At 48.3% G+C, this 15080-nt stretch overlaps 1 protein-coding gene across 2 annotated transcripts; it reads right to left on the bottom strand.

The window, feature by feature from the left end:
• Positions 1 to 277: 277 nt before the first annotated feature.
• On the bottom strand, positions 278 to 4905 carry SMIM34 (small integral membrane protein 34). Of its 2 annotated transcripts, none has more exons than XR_014783264.1 (2): positions 497 to 2114; positions 278 to 329 (listed from the first exon to the last, which is right to left on the bottom strand). XR_014783264.1 is itself a non-coding variant. In XM_084801846.1 (2 exons), coding segments are annotated over exons 1-2 (492 nt in total). In that variant the 5' UTR covers positions 3858 to 4905; the 3' UTR covers positions 418 to 1076. The 2 variants fall into 2 exon arrangements, 1 of the variants encoding a protein (XP_084657972.1); XM_084801846.1 differs by lacking the exon at positions 278 to 329 and adding an exon at positions 3857 to 4905 and having other exon boundaries at positions 418 to 1567.
• Positions 4906 to 15080: the final 10175 nt, after the last annotated feature.

The raw sequence follows: 15080 nt of genomic DNA, 5'->3' as shown, positions 1-15080 counted from the left end.
CCATCAACACCATCACTGCCATCACTGTTACCATTTCCCAGCAGCATTAGCTGTGCCCATTAAGATGCCACCACCATCACCACCATCACCACACCACCACTATCACCATCACCACCCTATACCACCACCACCATCACCACCACTACACTACTACACCATCACCACCACTACACCATCATGATCACCATCACCATCAGCACCACAACACCATCACCATCATGACCACCATCACCATCACCACCACTACACCATCTACACCATCACCACCACTACACCATCTACACCATCACCACCACTACACCATCTACACCACTACACCATCACCACCACTACACCACCACCACCATCACCACACCACATTACTACACTACTACACCATCACCACCACCACCATCACTACCACTACACCATCTACACCACTACACCATCTACACCACTACACCATCTACACCACTACACCATCTACACCACTACACCTCTACACCACTCCACACACTCCTATTTATATGTGTATTCTGCATTTCAAAACACACTCAGAGGCATGATCTTACTAGAGCTCCTGTGGCTGGCAGGGCTGGTGGCATTCTTCTCATGTGACCTGAAAACCAAGTCTCAGAGTAGTGCAGGAACAAGTTCTCAGACATCAAAACAGGGTAAGCATGCCCAGAGCAGAGCCTGGAACTCCTGAGTCCAAAATGAATGCTTTTTTCAGTGCCCCAGATTCTCCCAGAGGAAATGAAGATTGCTTGGCTTCCGCTGTGAACAACTTTGGTCCTAAGTTCAATGGAGTAAGTCTTTAAAACAAACTCACTTTGGGAGACAATCAACCCCAACTGCCACATGTCCCAGGTGACCAACTGACACTCAACAATCCATGGGATCCCACCTCAGCTTTCATCCCATGACAAGAAGTCACCCCTTTGCCCTTGGAAGTACCCCGAGTTCCTCTGAAAACCTGGTCCTTCCATCCTGTGGCTTCTATTGTATCTTCGTGTCACACAGGAGAGACCTGAAGACAAGCTGCTGGGAAGTGTTGACACTGTTGGCCAGAGATGCTTACCTTGCTCCATCCAGAACTAAGCTCTTTTCTCAACATCACAGGCAGTCCCAACTGCCCCACCTGCCAACAGCCGAGGCCTCTCAGGACTGGCCTGCCGGCCTTGGCTTTCAAGAGGCCACCTGGTGCCTCTATGCAGTCCGCCATTGCCACACGTGGGTTCCAGGCTGAGCTGCTGAGGCTGAAAGGCAACTGCATTGCTGATGATCAGTAAGGAGCTCTTGGCCTCCTTGCTCTGAACCCCTTTCCTTTTGAGGTCAGAGGTCAAGTTAGAGTAGTAAATGTCCTCCAAGGACCTCTCATTTCTCCTGAGGATGTTGCTGGCCAGCCGGAAGACGAAGATCACGCCATAGATGCCAATGATGGTGAGGATGTACCAGGCAGCGCTGGTTGCATCTGGCAGCCTCAGGGTCCTGGTGGAATTGGTGCTGTTCCTCCCTTCCATGGGGTCACGCAGGAGGGAGCTGGACTGGGTCTGGTTGAAGGCTTCTTGGGGTGTCCACTTGATCACTGGGAACACAAAGGCCCACATGAGACAAAGCGTCCTGGGCTAAGAGTGTAGGCCACATCCAAAGCCATGGAGGGGTGAGTGCCCAGGACAGCTCCTGGAGGCGTCCTGTGTGTGACAGGCAAGAACATACCAGCATACACATGGCGCTCTGTTCTCAAAAACCAACAGTTTAAAACACCAAGTTTTTACATAAGTGATATAACATCATCAAATATAACCAGATTTAAAATTGTTTAAATGTCTTTGCATGTCAAAAAGCCAAAATACAGGAGACTGGCGAGATGGCTCCGTGGGTAAGAGTGCAGAGGATGTGAATTCAGTTCCCAGCACCCATGTCAGGCGGCTTACTGCCTGTACCGCTAGCTCCGGGATCCCTGTCTTCTCCTGGTCCCGGCGGGCACTTTCATCCGTATGCACACTGACTCACGCATAAACATAATTAAAAAGTTAAAGGCTTTAAAAAAACACACACACACAAATGCCAAACTGCAGAAACACGGCCAGGCATACCTCTGGCTTTCTTATGAGCCTCAGTCCTATAAGTAAAAAGGTGTGTGTATGTGTGTGTGTGAGTGTGTGTGGAGGTGGCTGAGGAGGGGTAGTAGTGGGATAATAAGGCTCTGCCATCACTGGCCAGTCAAATGGAAACCCAGCCCGTCACTACAGAGGGCTCCCTGGCGGGCTCTTTCAAATGCACTTGCCTCAACCCTGCCAGTTTTCCTGAGCAATTTATCCAGAGACTCTCTAGTGTTGTGGGACCCACATCCCCAGCTGCAACTAGCGTAGGAAGGAAGTGTTTGCAAACAAGCACAAGTCTGCCCTGAGTACCTGGGGCCCTTTTGCCTGTTATTATTCCCTAAACAGTACACTGTGGCAACTGTTTACATGGCCACATAGTAGGTTACATCATAAGTAACGTAAGGATAGTTGAACACACAGGAACATGAGCACAGGATATTTTCAAATTGTATATTATTTTACATAAGTCACTTAAGCACTTGCAGATTCTTATATGTGGGGACCCTGGAGCCTCACTCCAAGGAGAGTGAGGGGCTGCTGTACAGCAAAAGCAAGTCATTGCAGACACCAAGGGAGGACGAAATACATGTGGAATCTCCACGCACAGGGGCCATGAGAAGGTTTTTAGATCTAAGCACTAATCAGTGAAAAATAAGCTGACAGCCAACCGGTGGGTGTCTTTGATCTGTCCATAGTTTAAGACTGTATATATTTAACTGGCTTCCTTTCTCTCTAGCAAGTACCAGCTCCCCACAGCACTGAGAGCCGTGTCTCCAAGCCACAGCAGTGTGATGGAACTTGGAGAATGTACAGAAATGGGTGCCGTTGGTCACCCTTTGAGATGGGAGCCACAGCGGGAGATGGACTCTCACAGTGTGCCCTCTTGTGCACTTTGTGTTATGCAATGAGTACTTTTTAAAAAAACTAATTTTAAAAAGGAAAGTACAAGTTGTCTTTTCTGGTCTCCTCGGAGAGATGGCCATGGGTACAGACATCGTGTACCCTTGTCTGATTGGAAGATTAAGATCTCGGCTACTGTTTAACTCAAAACTGTTGTGTGCAGAGGGAGCCAGAGACGTCACATTCCTCAGGTGACTTTGTTGGTTTCACCTTAGCCTGCAGGGGTCACCACACCGGCTCTCCAGCTGCTCACTGGACACTTCCTTTGCTCCTCTCTCACTGTCTGCTAAGGCGTCAGAGTTTTGCTATGTTTTAAATCAAGAGTTTCTTGGCAGAATGAATGGTTAACCTTACTCATTTTGGCTAATGGGCTATTTAAATGTGAATCTCCAAGCCAGAAGCATTTCTACACCCTACACGGCTACCGCTGCTGGTAGAATGGGGGAGGGGAGACACAGAAAAAACAAGGAGGAAAATCTATTAGTTACTATTTTTTTTAAAATATCAAATCAACCCTATAAGAACATAATAGAATTTAATTAGTGCAGGAGAATTTATTTAAAGTTAGAATAAATGTATAAACTCATAGAGCTTTCTAGAAATTGCTAGAATGCTGCTGTATATTCAAGCACAGAATAAAATATACCAAGGGCTGCAGACATTCAGGTGCTTTAAAACCAGCCCACTCTCGATGTGAAAGAAACTAACCGTATCAATGACGACAAGTCAGTGTGCTCTGTTTTAAGGTGAGAGTAAACTAGGTTGTATTTTGAAGGACAAATGCGTCCTGTAGCAGAAGTGTGCCCACCGACACCTGTTATTTAATAATATGAAATAAGCAAGGACAGCTGAGTAGCCCACCTCACTACTCACATTTCACTGGTCTTGACCTCAACGCTCAGGAGGCAAATTCAGGAAGCTGCCAGAGAGGGGACAGTGACAGGGCCCCTCCCTGCAGACGACAGTTCCAGCGTTGCCCAGGCTGCAGCAGCTTCCTGAGAGCAGGGAGTAAGTAAACTGATGGCCCGAGCACCGCAGAGCAATCCTAAGCAAAACTTAGCACCCTGCGAGTGGGAGATCCCTCTTTTCTTCAGCTGTGACCAGAGGATCTGAACAAGTCTTCCGCAGCCCAGTAGAGACAGCACTGCCCACAGGTTAGAAAGGTCCAAACCAAAGGAGCTTGTTTTAAAAAAAAAAAATGCAGGTCCTAGGAAGCCTCTAGCCCTCTCCAGGGTGCTTGGAATGTGTGGTGCCAACTCTCTGAAACTGGCTGCCAGCTCCGAGCCTGTGTAATTGCTGCATCATCCTGTTATGCACCTGTTGCAGGTGTGGCCAGTGGGCAGAGGCCCTGTCACAGGGACGGGGAACTTCGTGGCCAAGAGTCACCAGCTTTCTCGCTGACAGTCTCCTGAAGGAAAACATGCAGGAGAGAGGGTCAGGCCCAGGGCAGCCTGTAGGTCTCCCGGGAGGAGCTGGTGGGTACACTGGCCAGGGCTCTCTAGAAGAACAAGACTGATATCATGCGTATGTGTAGTCAGGGTCTCGTTAGATTGGCTTACAGTACGTGGTTCAAGTGTCCAGCAATGGCCGTCTCATACTGGAGGGGCTGAGATTCTGGTCAGTCCGCATGGCTGGGTGTCTCAGCACTGCTGATCTGACACCAAGGGACTGGAGACTTGCTGGAGAGCAGCTGGCCTTCAGTCTACATTGGAATCCCAAAGAAGTCGGTTCTAACGTTGGTGATGAAATGTCACAGCAACAAGGTGGATGGATGGCCTCGCCAACAAGGGCGAGAACAAGCCGGCAGAAAGCAAAGTTGTAGTTTTTCCATGTCTTTTTACTGGGCTTCCAACAGGTGTGGCCCAGATTTAGGGTGGGTCTTCCTGCCTCAAAGTAATTTGACCAAGAAAAAAAAAAACCTCACAGGAGTGTCAGGCAGGCTGGGTTTTAGTCCCATGACAATCAAGGTTAGCCGTTGCAAGTCCAACCCTTGTTAACCCGGCACAGAGTCACATCTCCTTATGTCATGCTTAATTTCCAAATGAAAACAAGAACTAGGTCATAATCCCACATACAACTGCAAACACATTATCTACTTTAGGGCTGATGGCAAAGTCCCTTGAGGAATGCTCAGTATCTTATAACTTACATATGTAGATTTCCAGCACTTAGCCACTGACGTCATCTCAATCCATGTGTCTGCCCACCATCAAGACAGAGAGGAAGGAAAACACAGCCCTCTGTCCGCTGTGCCAGCTTCTGTAGCCGTGATATCGCACCATAGCCGGAAGCACCTCATGGAAAAAAGTCTATTTGGGCTTATGGTTCCAGAGCCGGTGAATCCATAAAAGCAGGAGGGGCGCAGCAGGAGGTAGCTGGAGCAGGGAGCTGGGAGGTTGCATCCTCAACCACAAGCAGGAAGCAAGGCGCAGGAGTAGGGGGTCAGGGAGGGAGAGGAGGGGAGCAAACTGGAAGTGGGTGAGGCTAAGAACTCTCCAGACCTTCCCCACGCGAGGCGCTTCCTCCAGCGGTCCCCCCATGTGGCTGGCAAAGGGTGGTAACGTGCTTCCCGCTCACTGTAGAGCTGGGACACGTTCAGTGAGGAGCCCACTTGAACCAAGACAATAAAGCTCCGCAGTCACTCTGGTCACATAAGAACCTGAGTGAGGAGGTCGGAATGGGTCCACGCCCAAGACCATAGTGTCTGGAAGAGGACAGAGGGGTGTTGTGAAGGAAGGCAGTGGAAGGGGAATGCACCAGATGTCGTTAAAGTAGTTAACTGACGTCCTGGGCTGGAAAGGGTACTGGTTGGTCCCTTTTCCCATCTCTGCACCAAATATGAACCTCTGTACAGATGATTCCCAACCCTCTGTAGCCCCAGAGTCAGGGGATCCGATGCCCTTTTTTGGCCTCCACAGTCACCAGGCATGTTATGTTGTGCACAGACATACTTGCTGGCAAAACACCCATACACATAAAATAATTTAAATGAAAGAAACAAAACAGGAACTCCTCTGGGTTGCTAGTAAAAGTCACTGAAAAGGAATTTAGCAATTTCTTATAAAGTTATATGAATACCTCACAAATAACTCTTAGGCATGTCCACAGCACTTGTACAGAAAACCCACATTGATATTGATTATAGTAGTAATATCCCCAAATCAGAAATAATAAGTGTCTGTCCATAGGCAAGTGGGTACCAACATGCAGGATATCCTCACAGAGAAACGCTGCTCAGAAACAAACACACACAGACCTCAGAAGCACCAGCTTCTAGGAAAGGCAAAATCTACTGAGCAGAAAGCAGAGCGGCGGTTGCCAGGGGCCGGAGGTGGGGAAGGAAGGACGGTGGGAAGGGGCTGAGGAAGCCAGCTGGGCTGCACTGACGGTTCAGAGCTGCCCAGCTCTACTTACCACGTCCATGCAGACCAAAACAGTCAACAGCCTTTGCATTTAATATTAAGCACGAATTCCAGGCGGCTAGGGAAAATATACAAAGGCACACCTGATGAAAGCTGATTGAAAAAAAATTAGAGAGTATAAGAGCAGACTTTAGAACCCAGAAAAACTAATAATCCACCTAACGCTGACTTCCTTGGGGGTGAGGAATATCAAACGAGCAGAGGATTAACTTCCCTAATAAGAAATAAGGAAGGAACAAATACAAAAGTAATAAGCGAAGGACGAACCCCAGGCGCAGTGACGTCACATGCCCTACACGGCCACTGCTCCATTCTCTTTGGATTTCAAAATCTGGACCAAATGAATGGTTCCCAGAAAAATGTAAATTATCAAGACTAACTCCCAAAGAAAATTTGAAACTCAGAAAATATTAGCTATCAGAGAAAATGGGGGAAAAAATAACAAAGAAAAAAGAAAAAGAAAAAAGAAGCTTTGAAAATCAGCCCCAGAGAATCATGTGGTACCACAGTTTTTGTTTTTGTTTTTAACACTAGACATCATGAAGAAAGGATTAAATCTCTTAATTTATTTCAATGAAGCTTAGGCTATCAATGAAAACCTCCCACACCCACCATGACACAAGGGTTTAGAAGGAAACATAGTAGGGTAGGAGCCGTGAGGACAATGGGTAGAGCTGGGCACACACTGTGCATATCAGCCCGAATTCCCTCCCCAACACCCACAAGGAAACAAGGACTGTGGAGAAAGCCAGGCATCAGCACTCCTGCTTGGAATTCAGCTCTCCAGAAACAGACTCTGTGTTCAACAGCAGCCTAAGCTACACAGTGCCATCTTGTCCCAAGCAGTGACAACAAAAGATCTATAGAAAGATTGTTTGGTATTCAGAAACCCACGACACGGTGATTTACCACAGATTCTCAACAACATGGGATCGTCTCCACAGATGAGGGATGCAGGCCAGCCCAGAAGTCCTAGCAGGAGTATTTTAAATGGTTCCTGTTTTCTCCAAGCTTTGGAGGGGCTGGGGTGGGGAGGAAGAAAATGGGGGGAGGGGGAGAGGTAAACAGATTGATAAACTTACTAAGATGCAGCATTTAAGAGCCTCATTTCAATCATATATGCAAATTGATACAAGATTTACAAGGAAAAGTTGAACTCCCATGCAAAGCTAAGAAAATTCCAACAGCAAAGTAACAAAATCTCTCTGAGCGATCTACAGACTGTAAGACCACACAGCTGAAGTGCTTTGTTCTTCTGACACTGAAACGGGCAGATGGCGTTGGAAGCTGACTAGACTCCTGGAGAGAAGCGTTCCCATTCCCAGACACCGACCATGGACGGGTCAGTGTCTGTGAAAGAGGAAAATCTCATTACCATCCACAGCAAAGCCAGTTCCCAATGCAAAGACTCAGCAGAGCCAATGACAGCCACAAGAGAGCGACAACAAATACAGAATGTTCCCATGAGCCTTTGCCTGTCTGGCTCCCTAGCTCTGGGATCATAGACACCCAGTGCTGTGCAGGCTTGTTTGTGGGAGCAGGGGTCCCCTCTGCAGACTCAGCAAGTGCTTTATACTGAGCCATCTTACCAGCCCCATAAAGATTTGTTTTTTATATATGAGATTTTACTGTTTTTAAAAAGTATTTATTTATTTATTTACTTACTTATTTATTTATTATGTATATACTGTTCTGCCTGCATGAACAGAAGAGGGCACCAGATCTCATTATAGATGGTTGTGAGCCACCATGTGGATGCTGGGATTTGAACTCAGGACCTTTGGAAGAGCAGCCAGTGCTCTTAACTGCTGAGCCATCTTTTCAGCCCACAAAGATTCATTTTAAGAAATTGCAAATCTAGTGACCTTTTCAAAAATGGTACGAAGGTTGGGGAAGGTGATCCAGAGAAAGAGAGGGTCACATAATACAGGCACACACGTACTCACAGACGAGAGAGACAGAGACAGAGACACAGACAGAAACATGGAGATACAGAGACAGACAGAGGGTGAGATCAATTTCATAAAAACTAAAAGTTTCTTGATAGAAGATTTGAGGGTATGAACAACCAGTCTCTCCATCCTGTGTGTTTAGAAAACCTTGCACATGCTAGGACATGCTCTAACACTGATGAGCCTTCAACCCCTCACCGTGTCTTTTCTGAGGAGATTTCATGTTACTGCTTGCAACTGAGAGAAGACGGGCTATCAACTGGATCTCACACCACAACAGCCCATGGAAGTCACCTGTTATCACTAACGCTATTAAGGACAATGGGCATAATTAAAATTTATAGCACGAATACCTTCTAGCTCATCAGTCATCTTCTGGGAATTTATGGTGTTGGGTGCCTGTGTGTTTACAGGACCTCAGTGCAGATGTGACCATTGCCCGTTGTTTGTAATAGCCAAAGACAGTAAACCACTTTAGTGTCCATCAAGAGAGGACCAGGTGGGTGGGGGAGGTGTGTGTGGGTGGGGTGGGGGGTGGTAGAGGGGTGGGGGTGGATGGAGGTGAGGGGTGGGAGTGGGAGGTGCGGGGGTGGAGTGGGGGCAGGGTGAGTGTACTCCACACAACCGGCTCCTTTGCAGGTATTAAGAGAACACGGAGAATGCTGGGCACGGGGGAGCAATCTTCAATATATCGCTTAGAAGGACGGAAAAACAAGCATGATGTACATTAGTGTGGGCCAGACCACTGCTTGCTTACAAACACTGTATATTCGTGTATGTGCAAAAGTATCCCTGGGAGGAGAGAGAAATCCCTTTGCTGCCGCCGACTACATCCTTTCCAATGGCCCGTTTGTTTCTGCCGCGTGTGTGCCGCGCAGTGAAAAGGAGAGTCTATTTTGTAAGGTAAAGCGGCTGCACCGAGCATGGCAGCGCTCGCTCACAGGGATTCCGCCTTCTCCGCGAATGCAGATACAGATGCGGAGTTCTTGTTTTCAAGCATTTTAAATCCAATCCCTCTAGCCTTCTGTCTATGCGTCTGATTTGCATGTTCTCATAGGAACGTTCTGTGTAAGCAACATTCCGTCCCGTCCCAAGAAAGAGAAATCAAGAGACAACAAAGGAAATCGTGCATGCAGGTTGCCTTCAGTCTCCATTTCAGGCAGCCTTTGCCTCTCCGATGCTAGTCTGGAATCTCCCTCTGTAATGATTGGGGCCAGGATCCTTGCACCACAGAGCTGGGTGGTACTCGTGGATGCTCTGCCCTCTCGTGGCGAGAATGTGTTATAACAGTCAGACCATGCCACATAGGGGAACGGTAGGATGCTCTGTGCCAGCCCACGTAATTTCACTAGAGGGCTCTGTTGAGGCAGCCATGCAGGGGGGGAGGTATGTTTTATATCAAATAATGATTAATGTGTTTGTTTTGTTTTCATTTTTCGAGATAGAATTTCTCTGTGTAACAGCCCTGGTTGCCCTGAAACTCACTTTATAGACGGGACTGGCTTCAAACTCACAGAGATCCTCCTGCCTCTGCCTCCAGAGTGCTGGAATTAAAGGCGTGCGTCACCATGCCCGGCTCTCAAAATAATGGTTATCTATGTGGATTTTATACATGACATGTAATAATATTTTTGGCAACAAAAATGGTTTAAAGACTTCAAAAACAAAACAAAACAAAAACCACCAAGCAAATGTGCACACATAAACACCACCAAATTCTATGCTTAGGATGTAATGTTTCTTCGAAGAGCTATGGGGTATGTTCCACCTGATCCTTCCTCAGTCAGACAGAGTTCTCATTGGCTTCTTTGTCACACGCCCAAGACTATGCATCACATGGTCACCAGGAGGCCAATCCTACCTGGCCACATAGTCAGGAAACCAGGCCGGCTCTAGAATGCAGGCTAGCACATGTGTTTTCTATAAAGAGAAAGATCATTAGATTTGTGGTCCATAGAATCCTTTTTTGTTTTCATTTTTGTGTGGTGTGTGGTGGTGGTGGTGGTGGTGGTGGTGGTGTGTGTGTGTGTGTGTGTGTGTGTGTGTGTGTGTGTGTGTGTGTATAGCCATGTGAAGGCCAGAGATCAGTGCAGGTGTCTTCCTGGATCGGTGTCCACCTTATTTCTGTCAGGTTTCTCATTGGTTTGTCTGGTGCTTGCTCACTGTTTCAGATAGGCAGTCTGGCTGGGAAGACGCCGCGCCCCCCACCCCTCCCCAGGTCTCTGTCCCTAGCATGGTTACAGGTCTGTGGAGGCACCTGGCTTTTACAGAGTTCGTAGGATCCAGGTCCCCGAGCCTGCCGAAGATTCAACATAGCTTATATGTGAGTGAATGTGCCTGTGTCCCAATAAAGCTTTACTTACGAAACCACACAGCTGGGCACATACCTGCCAGAAGGGCCAGATGCAGAAGCCTGGGAGCAGCAGTCCTGGGACAGCACAGGCAATGGGACCTCTCACTTGGTGCTTGTGGGGATATGGTTGGTGCAGTCACACAGCAAGATGGCACTGGACTCTTACAAAGCCAAACACGCTCTCTCCCGTGACTCGGCAAGGAGGTCCTTAGCACTTACCACAGGGAGTGGAAACCTTCTGTTCACACAACGTCTGCACACACAGAGATGCTTGTGTAGCTTTGCTCACCTTTGCACAGACTGGAAGCAGCCAACACACCCTTCCAAGCAGAAAAGTGAATAAGTGAAACACAGTGCATTCCGAGTTTAGAATATTATTCAGCTCTCGAAAGGAGAAGGGAGGCGGGGGCTCCCCAGCTATGAAAAGACAGAGAAACTTGCTGACTCAAAGAAGTCATAAAAGACAGCGTGCTGTGTGATTCTAACCACGTCACTGTGGGAAAGACAGAAAAAGGTTGTGGGGTGACAGGGAGGGCTGATTATCTAGTCACAGAGCACTGGAGGGCAGAGAAGCCACTCAGCAGACACACGCCCAAGGCCTATAAAAATACAGAAAGGCTTATCATTAGAACGCTTGCTCCACACGTGGTGGTGTGGGAGGCAGTGGAAGCTAGGGGTGGGGCCACCTGGCGGGAGTAGGGGCCTGGAGGTGGCCCCTTGAAGGGCACACAGCAGGCCCCGGTTCTGTCCGTACTGTTTCCTGATGTCTTGGAGCTGTGAAGAGCCTCTACCACGCCCTGATTCCTTGCCTGCCATGCATGGTGACTGACTTGCTTTGAAGGCGGGAGCCAGCAGCTGGGGGAGGTAGCCTAGTCAGCAGAGTGCTCGCCTTGCAAATGTGAGGACGTAATTTTGATTCCCTAGACCATGTAAAAATGTGGGACACAGTAGCGTGCTCTTAAAATGTTAGTGCTGGCTAAAGTTCAGAGTGACTGAGAGGAGACAAAGCGCAGATGCAGATCCGCCAGAGCGGTGCGCCACCTGTGGAGCCCTCTCTCCAGGCAGCGCTCCCATGATCCCTTGTGGAGCTAACAGGCCCTTAGGCCTGGGCCGGAGGCTATCTTCCTAGGGCTTGGGAGGATGGCAGCAGCATCCCTGGAATGAGATTTCTGCACAAGTAGGTCTCTGCGGCTTTCCCAGAAACCTGAGCTACGACCCTAAGATCCACGCACGGAGGAACTGTCTCGCCTCACAGCTGGAGACGGTGTCTCTCTTTCTGGGCAGTTGGTCCCGTCTCCCAAACACTGTGAGTCCATGAGCATTTCAACCTCCCAACAGGGTCTAAAGCCTTGACAACATCTCAGGGCTTCGTGCTTAGAGAAATATCCTCAAAGTTGCCACCAGGGGGCAGCCGCACCCAGAAGTCTGATCTGTGTGATAGGAGGCCCAGATAGACCCAGGGACCACTGCTCTCGAGGTGACAACTGCTCTGCCTGTCTCCTTTTCACGTTTGGATTAATTTTATGCATCCAATGGCTGCAGGTGCTGGAGGAGCCAGCCCTGGCCATCCTTTCAGCGCGGTGCACATTTCCTGGGTCCTGGCGCCCTCTGGGTTGTTGCTTTTTTTCTTTTAACCTGACTTAGTATTGATTTATGTCCCGTTTGTCCCATAAAGAGTCGCCTCCTGATGAGGACTCAGGGTAGTCCCCCTGACGTGTAGATTCAGGTGACGAGAGCCCTAACCGCTCTCTCAGCTTGTCAGCCGCTCTCTAACATTTGCTGAGACTGCTGAGTTACAATTACGTCCACAGGGGACCCACATCCAAATTCAAGGGGAAAGTTAAACGGACAATGGACGCAAGGGGGCGCTAATTGCACTAAGTGAACCAGATGGCCTCAGGAACACAAATACTGCAGGTCTCTCTTGTTTGTGGTTCCTGCTGGAAGCCAACTGCAAAGCTGTCAGGGGACCCAAGGGCACCGAAGGGGCAGGAGGGGGAGGTGGGGGACGGCACACACAGAGAGCATGGTACACCTGTGTGAGCAAGGCCTTATGAGGCAGAGCTATGGCCAATGAGCATTCACCAGCCAAAATATTCTTTAAAGGGGCAAAGCGGCGAGAATGTTCTTGCCACTGGCAACTTGGCTCTTTGTGGCTTGGTCTACTCTTTTTGTTTTTCTTTAGTTTTCTTGTATTGTTTTATCATATTCTTTTCCCCTCTCCAGCCCCTCCTAAATTCATCCACCTCCCTGTCCATCTGTTCTCAGCTGTTACAACAGATTTGTCTTGGAGCTTTAGATGCTAAAAGTCCAAGATCGGGAAGCTCAGCCTCTGGTCAGGGTCCCCGGCTGTGTCACAGTGGGTGGCATCATGGAAGAATACACGAGAGAGGGTACCTGCAGTTACAGGGGGATGTGCACCGCCTGGCATGGGCACTGAGACTGAATTCTGCACTAAGAGAAGCTGAGCCATCATTTTTTAGGCTGTCTATATCATGGGACATTTTTCTTTCTCCATCAGCTATGGCGGGTAGTTGGGCTAGGTATATTAGTCTAGGTTGGCCTGCGTGGTCTTCTAGAACTTGGAACGCCTTGCTCCAGGCTCTTCCCGATTTCTAAGTTTCCAGGGAGATGTCAGCTGTTGCTCTGATGGGTTTTTCCCTTCATTCATGACTTTGTGTGTTTTTCCTTGTACAACTCTTTCGGTATGTTTTCTTTGTGTGCTTAGGGTTTTAACTATGTCACGCTATGGAGATTTTATTTTTCCAGTCTTGTCTATTTGATGTTCTGTTTGCTTCTTGTATTTGTAGGGATTGTCTTTCCTAGTTTAGGGACTTTTCCTTCTGCTGTCTGTTGAAGATCTGGTCTGTGCCGTTGGCTTGAGATTCTTCACTCTCATCGGTGCCTGTTACGGTGTCTAATATGTCCTGTATGTCCTTTTCCTATACATTTTAAAGATTTTTTTCATATTACTTGCTTAGTTAAAGTTCTTTTTTCTTAATTTCATTGAGCTGTTTCATTGTTTCTTCTTTAAACTGCATGCATTCTTTAATGACATCTATGGTTGCTCTTTTAAATTCTGTGTTCTGGGGACCCTCAGGGTAATTCTCATTGGCAGCACTGAGATATGCACATGTGGACTTATTTGCTAGTTCTCTGCCTGACATGGACAGAGCAGGTTAGGGTGGCAGAGAGGATGGGTGGGCAGGTTGGGCCAACAGGTTGAAAATGGCTTAGGTAGAATAAAGTCAGGGACAGAGGGGACTGGACTGGTGTGGCAGATGTGTGTCCAGCTCCAAGCCTGGAGTGTAGATTTGGCTGGATGTGATGTGGGAGCTGCGTGCAGGGGTGGGGGAAGGCAGGACTGGCTGGGAAGATGTGTAAAGGAGACGGTTAGGCATGCTCACAATTGCTGGAGACCTGATGCCCTCTTTCTGCACTTGGTGTGCATACACACAAGCTTAAAAGAAAATAAGATGGAAAAATGATTGAGGAAGATGCTTGACATTGACCCTGGCTTCCACGTGCACTACCACCACACACACACACACACACACACACACACACACACACACACACACACCAATGAAATAAAATAATAATAGTCATAATAATAATGTTTAATAATTAAATTAGTGCCAACATGTGAAGCCAGAATCACACCATCATTTTGCCTATTTTGTCCACACCCTGCCCCCTTTTACAAAGTGTCCTGGTTTGGTTTCTATTGTTGTGATGAGGACCATAACCAAAACCAACTCAGGAGAAAAGAGTTTTTTAATCTTACACAGTGCAGTCACAGTTCATCCCCATGGGACGCCAAGACAGGAACTCAGGCAGGGCAGGAACCTGGAGGCAGGAACTGAAACAGAGGCCATAGACGGACACTCCATGCCAGTGTGCTCCCCATGGCTTCCTCGGCCTGTTTCATTCAACAACACAGGACCACCTGCCCCATAATGGCACTGCCCACAGTGGCCTGGGCCCTCCCCCAGTAATCGTGAACCAAGATAGTGCCCAGCAGACTTGCTTTCAGATCTGTCTGGTGGGGCCGTTTTCTCAGCTGAGGCTCCTTTGCTCTAGCTTTGGTCAAGTTGATAAAAAACAACAACAACCAGCACACAAGCACTGAGGCTCCGTGGGGCTCCGTGGGTAAGCACTGTCCCCACCTGATGCTTTGTTACCCCACTTTTGATCAGAGAGGCCCGTGAGTCTCCATCCTAGCACACGGTGTCTCGATGGCTGACTGACTTCCCCAGGGAGTCCCATACTCCTTATTCCAAAGCTGCTGGAGCTGCCCGTGAAGCCTCTCAAATGCCCCATCCCCCTTCCAAAAGTGTCACAGTGATGTTTACCCAGAAGCCCT

Source organism: Acomys minous (genome assembly GCF_964271855.1).
Source record: "Acomys minous genome assembly, chromosome: 11".
Taxonomy (NCBI): Eukaryota; Metazoa; Chordata; class Mammalia; order Rodentia; family Muridae; genus Acomys; species Acomys minous.
Note: the sequence above shows the minus strand (reverse complement) of the source record. Positions and strands in the feature narration are given on the sequence as shown.